The sequence below is a fragment of the Gasterosteus aculeatus genome, chromosome 7 (genome assembly GCF_964276395.1).
Source record: "Gasterosteus aculeatus chromosome 7, fGasAcu3.hap1.1, whole genome shotgun sequence".
Taxonomy (NCBI): domain Eukaryota; kingdom Metazoa; phylum Chordata; class Actinopteri; order Perciformes; family Gasterosteidae; genus Gasterosteus; species Gasterosteus aculeatus.
This window is the reverse complement of record NC_135694.1, coordinates 12162611-12176745: the sequence shown is the minus strand read 5'-3', so window position 1 is coordinate 12176745 and position 14135 is coordinate 12162611. Positions and strand designations below refer to the sequence as shown.

The following is a 14135-nucleotide window of genomic DNA, read 5'->3' as shown; positions in this document are numbered from 1 at the left end:
TGAATGCTCTAAATCAGGTTAGGTAAGGGGCCACATACATCATAGGCTAAAATCATAGGCAATGGTCCGGCCGACGGAGGGGCGTGGATCGTCCGGGTTGAAGGGCCATCATTTCCAAGCGAGAGCTGCTGCCTGGAGTGATGCTGTGATCGAAAAGGTCTATTGCTGGGGTTCCCACACTTTTTCGGCTCTCAAACTACTTGTGAATTAACCAAGTCATGGTGATCTACCACCCACACCCTCCCCGTTGGCCGGTTACAATCCGCACCTGGTCTAAAGGCTGGCGCATGCTTCTGCGTCTGCGTCTTTATGCACCGTTGTGTCGATGCACTCGTTTCAATTCGTGGTTCTAAAAGGCTTGCGTGTGTTGCGTTTCCTTGCGTCGCTCTGAAAACGCAAAAGCATAAACTAGGCTTAACTCGTGCGTTCACTCACAGAGTGTGACCCCCAGTGGACTTATTAGGAATAGCAGGTACTGTTGTAGAAATGCAAGTTATGTCTTTCAAGCTAAGTCTCACAGTAGCAAAGTGGTCCGGCGGGCCGCACTGAATCTCCCGGCGGGCCGGCGGGCCATAGACATCATGATACCTATGATTCAATGTTTGATTGTGCCCAAAAGCTGTATTTCACACCTTAAACAGTTGTTTCTGGATCCTCAGCCAATCACAAGTAGAGAGGACAGTAGCAGAAGTAGCCCAGACAAAAGGGAAGAAACCAATGGAAACACCAGACACAGCGGGAGTCTTGGGTTGGGAAGTAATGGAGGCAGAGGGAACAATTACAGAAAACCAAGCACCGTCTTCTTTCCCAGCAAAAGTGGAAGATACGTCGGGATTAGTAAAGGCTATTGTGGGTGTTTTCAACAAAGGGTAAGTGTAATACAGGCCTGAAACTAATAGTGTGCGCATGCGTCATAGTGTGCATCAATCATTGCTAACCATAAATGAAGATATTCCAGAGTTCCCTTTATCATACATTATGCTCATTGTATTTTTCTATTCAGATTCAGACATTTCAAATTTTGGCGTAAAGGAAATAACTGAAATGCATTTGCATGCAAATTGATTTCACCTACTCCATTACTTACTGGTCTCTATAATAGGTTCCATGTTTATTGAAACCGTTGTTTTGCCACGGTTCCAGGTTTCACTCACTCACTCCAGTATCCATGTCTCCCAGTTATGAAACAGTAGCATCTATTTTCGGGCCGTCTAGCTCTACTTTAGCTGAAGTGGAACACCAACCCATGACTGCCTTTTCTAAGGATCTGAAAGACAAGCCATTGGCCTCTTCAGATGAGACACATTTTGCTGGCAGCACAACTTCCATTCAGAAGATAGAGAGCCAGTTGGAAGACATTTACATCAAAGATAAAATTGAATATCCAGGTAGTGCTGAGCCTTACACGTTGGACTTGGAAGGTGACCGATCAGCGTCTCCATCACCAACTACCAACAATGATGACAGGTTTTTGGTTTGTGCAACCATTAGGAAATGGCCACCACTGACAGAGTCAGATATCACTGAAGTATCAAAGGAGAATAGTGGACAAGTAGAGGAGCAAGAGGCCTTTCTTGATAAATGGCATGCAGAGGAAACATCGCTCACCGGACAGGATTCACATTGTACAATGTATATTGAAAGCTTGTTAGCAAGGCAACAGACTGGGACAGAAGAGGAAGAAGTTAGAACAGACTCAATTTCATCACAGCGGAATGAAGGGTGAGTGCTGCGGGACAATGACTCATTGAAGTGTTGCACGGTGTGATAGTGTATATGTTCTGCGTTTTGATGATAACATTGTCTCTTGTTCTGCTTATGAGCGCTTGCTACTCAGAAAATTTTGATTGTCAATTATCTGTGATAGCCGTAAAGATTGGTATTGTGATATGGAATGGTACTGTTAACCTTTTTGTGGTGTCGTTTTAAGTATTGTAAACTTAGGGACAATTTGTCTTGCTTTATATGCTGCTGTGTTGTTGATGATGATGGCCAGGATGTTTTTAAAATTTGTTACATGATTTGCTGACTCAGTTGAGCATATTTATTGGTTTGACATAAAGTGCATGGTACAACTGCGTATATGACAAGGAAGAGCCCATTCTGAAGCTTATCCTTTCTCTTCCTTAAGCCCCCAACAAACAAACATGGAAGAAATTACATCAAATGAGTCACGCACAAATTCCAATGTTCACAGTGAAAAACTCATGGAGAAACCCTTATATATTCAGGACATTAGTCCAGTTGGACCACATGCTACCATTGCTGACCGTGGAAGAAAGCCAAAGAGAAATGTTCCAAAACCTCAACCGAGAAGGTTTGATCAGGAAAAGGATACTATTCCAGTACGACCACTCAGAAAGAAGGATAGTTTAACCTCAGACAGCCAACAAAAATCTGATGTTGTGTCGGTCAATCTCCTCCCTGAGGTTTCTCCAATCCAATATCTAGAGAAAAATACTAGTGGTGAGATACAACTTGCCACTGCCCCATATTGCCGGATGAAGAAAGGAGCCGGTAGCATTACCAGTGTAGCTCAAAATGGTCATGCCCAAAAAAGTGATAGTACTCAAGTAACTTCACACTTAAGTGACTATAGACACAAAGGAGAAACTGAATCTGTGCAAATATACAGGGACGTTGTTGTGCCGCCTTGTGTGAAAAGAAGAGATGGCAGTTTGCCACTTGAAACTCCAGAGAAAACTGCCCCTTGCAAGCCTCTGAGGAGAAAAGACAGTGTGACTAGGGAGACACTTGTTCCAAAAACCAATGACCAACAGGATTTAAAAGCCAAGGTCAGCTCGGATCCAGTTCCTCCTCAACCATATAAGAGGAGCTTTTTTGTTTCAGGAGCTCTTGAGTCTTTACAGAGCATTGATGAACCCAGTCAAACAGAAATGTCATTACTCCCTTCACAACCAGTAGGAAAAAAAGAACAAACAATCAAACTAAATTTGGTTGGGAGTGCCTCTGCAAAGGCAGCTACAGAAATAGTCTGCACAATGCACACAGAGCAACCCTCTCATGCTTCGGAATGGGATAAGAAAGATATCAACACATGTGTCAAGGCCTCTTCTCTCACAATTCTCCCATCACAAACAAAGGGAATTGGAAGTATCACACCAAAGTCTGAACCAGACAGGCTTCATGTTGAGCAAACTGCTTCTCTCTCAATCATCAAGAAAATACATCTTCCCCAGCGGGGCAAGAAATTCACCTTAAACAAATCCGGCAAAATCTGCAGTGACAAGGAGTCTGTAAAACCAGTCCAGATAATAAACACTGTTTATAAACACAGGGAAGAAATACAGCAGTCACATATTGCTGGCGAAAAAACTGTTGATATGATTGGCATCATGTCCTCTCAGAAAAAAGAAGAAACATCAGAGAAAGGACAAGCAGAGAAGGACAGACAAACATCTCTTTGTATCCCAAGGCCACGTGAGAGAAAACGTCTCAGCGGCTCCTTCCAAGATGATGTGACACCTATGGCGAGCACATCAAAGTCTTCCCATGGAGAAAATGGAGAGGCATCAAAGCAATTTGGTCCTTTAGCCTTTTCTTCAACAACTAACAAATTGTCAAAAGCGAAACATAGCAAACAATTTCCTTCTCTTCCTTTGGGTGATCAACCTTCTTCATCCACAAAAATAATGAATCCTGTGACGTTAAGGAGAAGTAGATCGGCCACTGAGGGCAGGGTTCAGGGAGAGGATGGTCATATTTCAGAGAAGACACCAGGAGCTTCAGGCTTACCTGTACCAAAACCAAGAGTAAAGAAACGTCTCAGTGATTCATTTCCAGATGCCACTTCACTTGACTTACCACCTCCCCGCCTGCCAGACACATTAAAAGACACTGGGGATGAATCAGTCCAACAGAATGACCAGTCAAGGTTGCCACGACCATTGCCGCGGGCCAAGAAACATCTCAGTGCCAAATATTCAGACAACACAGTGCTTGCAACTAATGTTTCTCCTCCAGAATTGGAATTGAGAAACCCAGAGGCTATACACGCCACTGGCAAGGAAACTAAGGAAGGCCCAAAATCGCTGGATTCAAGTGTGATCTCTGAAGGAGGCTTCGTCACAATCCAAGGAGAAGATAATGGTGCGTCACAGTTGGAACGGGAAGTGCTCGAAGCAATGGAAGAAAATGAATTTCATCAGGTAGACGCTGTTGAAGATGATGAGAAAAAACTGGATGAAATCATTGATGGCTGGACCTTTACAGAAAAACCTGTTGCCACAAATGACTCAGAGAAGGCTGCAGAGTGTATGCCTCAGCAAGCTAACATTGAAAAAGTCCTGGGAGAAGAGGTTGATAGGGCTCAAACTTCTCAGGATGACTGGCTACACGTAGGTGATAAAGACAGTGAACGAGTGGAAACTAACGCGAGGAAGGAAATGAGGGACGAAGAGTTGGACTTTGGCTTTGTTTCTGTAGATGCTGATTGTTTCGAAGAAGAAAGGTAAGATTAGTCAGTAAACATACTGAATGACTCTAACTCTACTCAATAAAAATGAGCATGTGTTTGTATTTCTTAATAATTGAACATGGTGTGGCCTCATTAGAACATGGTTTACAAAATCATCAATAACCAGACAAAAATGTTTGTGACATTGTGACATTTAATTTTCACTTTATTTTGTTTTTGTGTTTTTGCAGGCAGAGGGAGAAGTCACAGGTTGGTTGCTTTCACCAAGCCAATGAAACAACAACACAGCAGAAAAGACCTGCAGATGGGGATACGGCTCCGGAAGTATGTGCAAGTTGTTGCTCAAAGTGAAGAGTTATCAATGAATCTGGAGTTATTTACAATCTTCCTGCAATACTGTAATTATGTGTTCTAGGGCTTTTCACCAACTCCCAGCTTAGTGACATCCAGCCAGTCTCTACTGGACTGGTGTCAGGAAGTCACACAGGGTCACAAGGGATTGAAGATCACCAATTTCAGCACCTCCTGGAGAAATGGCCTTGCCTTTTGTGCCATTTTACATCACTTCCAACCAGAAAATATGTGAGAAAGCTGTTGGAGTTTTGTATTCTTCCTAATGCTTGCAGTGTTATTCATGCTTACTTTGTCTTTTCTTTCTGTGTGAAGTAATTTTGAAATGCTGAACCCGTATGACATCAAGGACAACAATAAGAAGGTGATTGTTAAATAAAAGACCCAACATTACCTATATAATCGTTTCATGTGTTCACGTGTGGTTAATGATTACTAATCAGATTTATTGTCCTTCATACTACAGGCCTTTGATGGCTTTGCCGAACTTGGCATTTCCAAGCTGATGGAGCCTTCAGACATGGTCATGCTGCCGGTGCCTGACCGCCTCATCGTCATGACCTACCTCAACCAGATCCGCACCCATTTCACTGGCCAGCAGCTCAGTGTGCTACACATAGCAAAGAATAGCAGCGAGTCCAGCTATGCAGTAGCAGGGGACCGGGAGGGCCAAGAGGACCCTGAGGCAACTGTTCGCTACTGTGCCCAGCGGTTGCAAGAAGAGGGTATTAGTCTAGACACCAACGGGACTGCAGGCACCGCACAGTCGGCGGACAATAAAACCAGGGATGTCGTGCCACCTCCCAGAAGCAGACGGGAGCAGGTTGCTGGGGTTCAGCCACCAGTCGCGCCACCAAGGACTCATTTCCTGTCCAAGACTGGGTTCTCTCATGTCAAAGACGCGGATCTGGTCAAGAAGCGTAGATCACAGCGGAGGAGTATGTCATTAGAAGAAGGAGACATATCGGTGGTATGAGTCCTACTTCGTCTTATTCATCTCCTTTTTATTGTCATCGTTGCATTTTTCACTTCCTTGCCCCCCACCCCCACACACATCTCCCTCAGTGACTGTACTTCCCCCTCCACCCTGGCTTGACTGCCACACACCCTCCTCCAGCCACTGAACATTTGCACTGTTATTACATATACATTTCTTACTGTTCATATTGCATAACTATTTCTTACTGTACATATCTATTTATTCACTTATTACACTTTACATATGCACATACTCTGCACTTTTTGCTATTTTGCACTCTGGTTGGATGTTAAACTGCATTTCGTTGCCTCAGTACTTGTACCCTGTGCAATGACAATAAAGTTGAATCTAATCTAGAAATCTAATGTATGTGCAACTTTTTGTGTTCGCAGGTTGTTGCAGGTCAAGATGATCGTGTGATTTCTCGGAGGAAGTCAGATACCGGTAAGATTTCATATATCTGTGTTAACATGAATATTAATGTATCCACCTTAGTAGAAACTGTGACATTTTAGTAGTATAGTAGAAACTAAAGTTGTTGAGCTTCATTCATTCTAGTGGTATTTGTATTTGTCGTACAGAGAGAACAGAGGCTGAAGTTGAGGAGGGAAGATCAGAGAGCCAAGTCAGTCCCCATTTCTTTCATTGCAGGGTTGAATATCTACAAGTGCCTAACTGTCTGTTTTTGTTAATTGTGCTTGTTTGTGCATGTATGAATGTATTCAGGACCCCAACCAGTATGTGCTGAGTCAGATAGAAGCCCTGGAAGCGGAACAAAGTCATATTGATAACAGAGCAGGTGTTGTGGAGAGGAAACTCAGACAATTGCTGGAAACGGGTAAGATTATCTCACTACAGATGGTGCATAATGAATGATATGCACATTCAAACTCAGGGTGGCAGTAATAGCAGAATTTGTAAAAACAATTAAGCTTAAGGACAACCATTTGGATGGTACTTATTAAATAGATTATTTTAAAGTATTCATAGTGAAACAGCATTATTCCACTGTAAGAAAGAAAGAGAAGGAACATGACTAACTGATTTTCTCTTGTAGGTAGTGACAAGGTGGAGGAGGAGAGGTTGATTCAGGAATGGTTCATACTGGTCAACAAGAAGAATGCTTTAATCAGGAGGCAGGACCATCTGCAGCTTCTGTAAGACATCCATGACACTTACTGATGAAAACTGTACAATTCAACCTTGCCTACTGTTTGTGATCCCCTTTTGGTTCTGCTGAGTTGAGACAATGTGAAAGTGTCTTGAACTTGCATTCCTTCTACTGACCAGCAGGGCGTGACTGTCATAAAGAAGTCTGATTGCACGGAATGAGAAACTTACTCTACTTATCTCTTGATTTATTCTCTCAGTAAACATGGTAAACATGAGCTGACTTATTCTTCTACTGCACGATGTTCATTCAGTAAATGATGGTCCTGCCAGTCAAATGCAGCTGAAGCACACTCTGCTCTGCTTGTGTGTGTGTGTGTGTGTGTGTGTGTGTGTGTGTGTGTGTGTGTGTGTGTGTGTGTGTGTGTGTGTGTGTGTGTGCGTGGTGATGGCTCTGAGCTCATCCAATCCCCCCTGTATGCATAAATCCTCAGCCCGCCATCCACCCAAAAGAGATATTTCCTTCGATTTTTTGCCAGTCTGTATGATATGTTACTGTTTTCTTTAATGAGTAACTTGAATGATAAAAGAGTCTGCTTTAAGAAATTGTTAGTTCCCATATAGGTCACGTCACTGCATGACATTTAAGCAGCATTTGTACTTTTAAACTAAATAATGAATGAAATTATGCTGCTTCTCTCAACATTTCTCACTTAAAATCCTGAAACACAAGTTTGCTGTTGTCGTTGGGCAGGATACTCAAGTAAAATGAGAAATTGTAGGTAACATTCCACTTTTGACCTTTGATGTGAAATGCTGATATGAAAGGTACTAACTCAACGTTCACTCACGTCAGAAATCTCATTCATCTCTTGTAATTGACAGGCTGGAGGAACAAGACTTGGAACGAAAATTTGAACTATTGAACAAAGAGCTGAGGGACATAATGGCAATTGAAGGTAAGATTTTACTGCTAAACAAACACCACTTCAACATCACTCCCAAACACAGTGCATGAGATTGGCCACTGAGGTCCACTGTTGGATGGCAGCGTGCAGGGCTTGACATTAGCACCCAGCCAACCGCCCAACGCGGGTAGAATTCGTTCTGTGGCGGATAAAGCAGTCACTCTCACTAGCCACTTTGGCGCGTGGAATTCTATATATCTCTGTCTAGTTTTTATTGTAGTGTAACGGACCGTCTAATGGTTAGTGTTTTGCGTTTGAGATAGTATGTCCCTTCAGTTTAAACATAGTTGCTCTGGGTGTTACCTTCATGTCCATTCATGGTCACTTACAAATTTAAGAGCGCAAAATGGTCCTGCCGTTTCAATTACGAGAAAGATTCTTTACAACATCTGTTGTACACAAATCATTATATTGTGTCATCCCTACAGAAAGCATGAGGACCCAAGTCCCAATATACACTTTGTTCACGCTGCAGGGTCACAATCGCAATTAAAAGTATGTTTTTCTTCAAAAGACTAAATCTTACAACAACAACCACCCTTAGGACAATGGATCTTTATGATCTTTATGAGCAATAACATTATTATCCACAACCAAGATAAGGATAAACAATACATTATTGGGATGTCAGTAACTAGCAACCCCCCCATACCCTCACCCCTCACTGTTCTTTGGCTCCTTCTCTGTCTTTGGGGTGCAGAGGGGCAGAAGACTCCGTTCCATAAACAGAGAGAGCAGCTGCTGCTTCAAGAGCTGGTTTCACTGGTCAACCAGAGGGACGAACTCGTCCACAACATCGACGCGAAAGAGAGAGGGTGAGACACACTTCCTCAGCTGATACACACACTTTCATGATTCTGCAGCAGCTCCTGCGACTCTCCTCGTCTCCCCTTGTCCGCAGAGCTCTAGAGGAGGATGAGCGTCTTGAGCGAGGCCTGGAGCAGCGGAGGAGGAAGTACGCCAAGCAGCAGAAAGAAAAGTGTGTGATGCAGTAGCAACAGATTCTGTGAACTCTTTGGCCACGAAACGCTGCTTCACACGTCTGACAGGACGCGGGTGTGAACACATGTTTGGTCCTCTTTTCACCTGCTGTCAGACTGAAGTGGACATTTGCATGTAGCGGGGGTCCTTCTGACCAGATATGAGGTGGAGTGAGGCTCGTAAAAATAAACTTTTTGCTTTTGGTTTGCTTTCCTTTTTCAATGATGTAAGATGTAGTGTTTGCCTCCATTTTGTGCCCCAAGATCAAAGTATTTAAAATGGGCTCTATTGTCATACTCCACAAATCAATGTGTTGCCTACAAACTAACCCGTACAGGAGATTCAGCACCAACGAGGAGTAGAGGCAGCGAGAGAGAGAGAGAGATAGACGCTTGCAGGTTTTCACTGTTTGCTTTGCAGTTTCTGTGCTCTGTGTGTGTGTTTTCAGTAACTGTTGTTACAGACGTGAATTGATTGAGAATGTGTATACGACTTGGAGATGTCTGGTACAAGTATGAGTTGCCAAAAACAACAGAAGTATTTCTGACCATGTTGGGATTGCACCTCCTGATAGTAAAATCTAATGGCAGTTCATTCATAGTTTCAGTGTTTCCCGGTCAGGGTTAGTTTTTGACAGATGAGGAAATCTCAGTTCCGAGGTAAAAGACTTGGGGTGTTGTTTTTATCCTAATGTTTAGTGGGATAAAGGACGAGCGAATACACCCACTTTAAATAACTTAATGGGTAGATTTAAAATGGTGGTGTTTATTCAAGTCATCTATCTGAGAAGCAGCCACACAGATATTAAGATGAAAACATCCATCTGTTTAGATGGCACAACAGCATTTATCCTCTCTGGAAACTGATGACAGTGACATTTATACATGTAGGATTTTGTTTCACATTTCACATGTTGTTTAGAAAATGTTCTGGTGAGACTTAAGTGGCTAAACACATTCAATGACTCCTGCCTTTTATTTTGAAAGATCTTTAAAGTACCAGACAATTTGATCTTGAAATGAAAGGTAAAGACGGGAATGTCTTTTCATCCTCAAAGCCATATGTTTGTTAGCATGATAATAACATGAGCTTAAAGTAAAAAAAAAACATTTTTCTAGTTTTGCACTGAAAAATATTTTACTTCAGTGCGAGAAGGTCCTGTAACAGCGGCGTTTATTTTATGTGTTTGCAGTTGACCCGTTGACGGCTGCTTGTAGCCGCTCGGATACCTCGTGTGAATGAGTCACAACCTTTTAGAAGGATTGCTGTTATTATTTGTGGTTTTATGTTACATTTGCACAATTTGTAAAGTTTAGAAAATATAAAAGATCTGAACAAATTTAACATATCATGCAGTTTTATTTGATATTGTATCATCGATTGTTTGGTTTTGAAGATTGGAGTTTTGTAAACTTTTTTTTCTACACTATTAAACAACGCCCCTTGTACTGGAGGGCACAGGGCTGGTGGTGTCGGGGGGGAAGGGCAGGGAGGACGTATCCGTACTCACTCGGTATTGGTCTCTCTGGGTGCTGAGAGTGATTCAGTGGTCCGCTGTGCCGGATGGGCTGGTTGACGTCCACTCTCTGCCTCAGGAGGCTCCTGTGGTCCTCCATGCATCTCATTTGGTCCTGTAGTCCTCCATCCTTCTCAACTGATCCTGTAGTCCTCCATCCTACACATCTGGTCCTGTAGTCCTCCATCCTTCTCATCTGGTCCTGTAGTCCTCCATCCTTCTCACCTGGTCCAGTAGTCCTCCATTCTTCTCATCTTGTCCTGTAGTCCTGCATCCTTCTCATCTGGTCCTGTAGTCCTCCATCCTTCTCACCTGGTCCAGTAGTCCTCCATTATTCTCATCTTGTCCTGTAGTCCTGCATCCCCTTCTTCTGGTCTTTGGTACCCCATCCTTCCTTCCTTCTCATCTGACCAGTACAGGACCAGATATGAAAGATGGGGGATTACAGGACCAGATGAGAAGGATGGGGGACTACATAGTCCCCTATCCTTCCCATCAGGTCATGAAGTCCCCCATCCTTCTCATGTGGTAGGCCTCCCTCCTTCTCATCTAGTCCTGTAGTTCTTCATCCTTTTCTTCTTGTCTTGTAGTCCCCCATCCTTGTCATCTGGTCTTGTAGGCCTCCATCCTTCTCATTTGATCCTGTAGTCCTCCGTCCTTCTCATCTGGTCTAGTAGTCCTCCATTCTTCTCATCTTGTCCTGTAGTTCTGCACCCTCTTCTTCTGGTCTTTGGTACCCCATCCTTCCTTCCTTCTCATCTGACCAGTACAGGACCAGATATGAAAGATGGGGGATTACAGGACCAGATGAGAAGGATGGGGGACTACATAGTCCCCTATCCTTCCCATCAGGTCATGAAGTCCCCCATCCTTCTCATGTGGTAGGTCTCCCTCCTTCTCATCTAGTCCTGTAGTTCTTCATCCTTTTCTTCTTGTCTTGTAGTCCCCCATCCTTGTCATCTGGTCTTGTAGGCCTCCATCCTTCTCATTTGATCCTGTAGTCCTCCATCCTTCTCATCTGGTCTAGTAGTCCTCCATTCTTCTCATCTGGTCCTGTAGCTCTCCATCCTTCTCATCAGGTCCTGAAGTCCTCCATCCTTCTCATTTGGTAAGCCTCCCTCCTTCTCATCTATTTCTGTAGTTCTTCATCTTTCTCTTCTTGTATTGTGGTCCTCCATCCTTGTCATCTGGTCCTGTAGTCCTCCATCCTTGTCATCTGGTCTTTGGTCCTCCATCCTTCTCATCTGGTCCTGTAGTCTTCCGTCCTTCTCATCTTGGTCTCATTGTTTCTCATGAATTGATCAAATAGTATTGTTTCACATGAACTCCTTGTATATTTCTTCTCACTTACTGTAATAGTGGGGAAAAACATTATCTCCACTCTTCTTCAATCCACATAAATCTAAACCATCTTAGAACTCTGAAGTCCACTGTAAGTTTATTTATGCATTTCTGACTATTCTGTTTGAAAACATGCCCATCCATTGTTCCGTGATGAGATGATAAAATTGATGACTATGAAAATATTATTCATGGAACACCCTTGACTCTGCAGTATCTAGGAGCAGCAGCAATCATAGTCAGCAAGAAAACAAGTAGGAACCTTTTTAAAAGCCCTGCAACTTAAACTTCCTCACACAATGGCAGCAAACGCTGGTGAAACAAAACAAAAAAGGTAGACATATGAAGTTTTTTTTTTAGCAAATTATCATACTTCAGATACATATTATATTAAATTCAAATTAAATTACTTAAAATATCCCTAACTTCCTACTTTGACAATATAACAGACTTTCTATTTAACTTGTGGATGACGTATAACCTTAAAAAATAGATGACGGAAAAAGTTCTGCCTGCTTTTCTAAAGAGAGAAAAAATAAAAAGCGGAAATGAGAACACTTGCCCAATCCAGGATATAAAAGACTAAAACTAAACTAAACTAAACTAAAAGCAAGACTGAGGAGCTGCCTCAGAGGACACAGAATATAGACAGAGCATAGGAGTGTGTGACACGACACAATGATTGAATGAAGGAGCGCAGCCTCATAATTCATCAACGTGTCGGGACTCATCAGGAATCATGTGAAAAATGACGAATTGCCCAAAAATCCCCCAAAACCGAGCAAAAATGTTTCATTGGAATGAATGGAGTTAAAAAAAAAAAAAAAACTTTGCAGCCATACTGACTCCCTATACTTCAACATAGAAAAATTATTTGAAGCCTCAAACATAGGAAAAAGTCTTGACCTTTATGAGCCAAAAGGCCATACACATACCTCCAATGGCTGTCTTCTAATCCTAGTTCAAGTTTTAGGAAAGTGTAAGACCATTTCTGTGTTTACAATGGGTGTGTACGTGGGCAGTTAGAGGGCCGATTGGGATGTTTCTACATCGCCCTAATTTAACCAACACCAACCACATCACCAAGACTGCCATCTTCCACCTCTGGAACATAACAAGGCTTCGACCCTCCCTCTCCTCTGCCACCATCGAAATTCTCAACCGTGACCTCTAGACTCAACTACTGCAACAGAACCCTAAAGACCATCAGAACCAAGTGCACCTCCCCTCTGGAACGCCCTCCCCATCCAAATCCGCCAGACTCCCACCCTGTCATCTTTCAAACAAGCCTTCAAAACCCACCTCCTCAAACTTGCCTTCGACTGCTAACCCCTACATGCAGGGGTTCCCACACGACCCGCAAGCTACTTTTCAATGATCTACCCACTCCCTTTGGGTGTCTAGAGTAAAGTATTATTATTATTATTTCCACAATTTTAACCCTTCATGCTTCATTTTTGGAAATCTTGTGCTGGTCGTACCCATGTGGCTATGGAATCCAACAGACGTTCGCTTTTAGCCGCAAAACACCATGAGCGAGACATAGTCCGACTCAAGCTCCATAGAGACCAATTCAAATCTGGTGAGGAGTTTGGAGACTGGCGATATCCTCATATTTATGACTGCAGAGACATATTAATCATATTGAAATGTTTGGTAGAGTCTTGGGCGCTCAAAATCTCCTTATTTCTTTGTTTACTCATAGTTTTGCAGGCACATACACTTGTTTGACGTGTGAATTTTAGGTAAAATCCCTGTTTACTCTATCCGGTCTTTGATCAGCTCGTTAATGATCGCAGCTACGCCGTATCTGGCAACCAGGGCCAGCCCTTCCTACAGGCGACCAAGGCGACCGCCTAGGGTGCCAAAGTCGTGAGGGTGCCCTCTAGTGGTGCCCTTAAGCATACATCTTTCTCTCAACAACATTGATTAACAAAATTAAATCAAACCCTGGTGAAATAAAACCATCATTAAAACAAACAGACATGGCGCCCCGCCATACATTGAAATTCAATTTTAGCTTGGGGGGTGACGACCCGCGCAGCAGACCTTATGATTGCGTGCGTTTCAAGGGAATGGGCACACTCAGATCAAGCTAACGTAAAATGACAAGGTCCGAACTCTCTGGTGCAAAAGCAAATCACTCTTGGTAGAGGAAAAAAAAACTATACTATACTAGTAACTAGTATAGTAACTAACTATACTATAACTATACTACTTTTTATTTACTTACTTAGTTAATCAAAGAACAAAAATATCTGTACAAGGTACAAAAAACGGAGCAAGACTAGAAAGGGGACGATGTGACACACTTGAATTTTCTAGTTAGAATTATACTTTATACTTTAGAGTGTCTTTATTTTGTGTGTTCTGAAGCATATTGCATCTTTGAAAACAACACCACGAATACAGGAACTCAGAAGGGTGGGGGTGGAAGGGAAGACTTATCTC

At 42.8% G+C, this 14135-nt stretch overlaps 1 protein-coding gene across 16 annotated transcripts in view; it reads left to right on the top strand.

Moving 5' to 3' along the window:
* The window catches only part of ehbp1l1a (EH domain binding protein 1-like 1a), a 33032-nt gene extending 22866 nt beyond the window's left edge, over nt 1-10166 (top strand). For 9 of the 16 annotated variants that reach the window (XM_040181595.2, XM_078105746.1, XM_078105740.1 and 6 more), the window contains 14 exons: nt 660-869; nt 1144-1722; nt 2132-4471; nt 4669-4762; nt 4854-5020; nt 5105-5153; nt 5256-5759; nt 6161-6212; nt 6350-6393; nt 6495-6606; nt 6826-6925; nt 7764-7837; nt 8547-8661; nt 8748-10166. In XM_040181595.2, the coding sequence (XP_040037529.2) occupies nt 660-869; nt 1144-1722; nt 2132-4471; nt 4669-4762; nt 4854-5020; nt 5105-5153; nt 5256-5759; nt 6161-6212; nt 6350-6393; nt 6495-6606; nt 6826-6925; nt 7764-7837; nt 8547-8661; nt 8748-8841 (4534 nt within the window). In that variant the 3' untranslated portion in view covers nt 8842-10166. Of the gene's footprint in view, nt 1-570; nt 870-1143; nt 1723-2131; nt 4472-4668; nt 4763-4853; nt 5021-5104; nt 5154-5255; nt 5760-6160; nt 6213-6349; nt 6394-6494; nt 6607-6825; nt 6926-7763; nt 7838-8546; nt 8662-8747 lie in introns of those variants that run through there. The other 7 variants (XM_078105744.1, XM_078105751.1, XM_078105752.1 and 4 more) reach the window with 5 other exon arrangements.
* Nucleotides 10167-14135: the final 3969 nt, after the last annotated feature.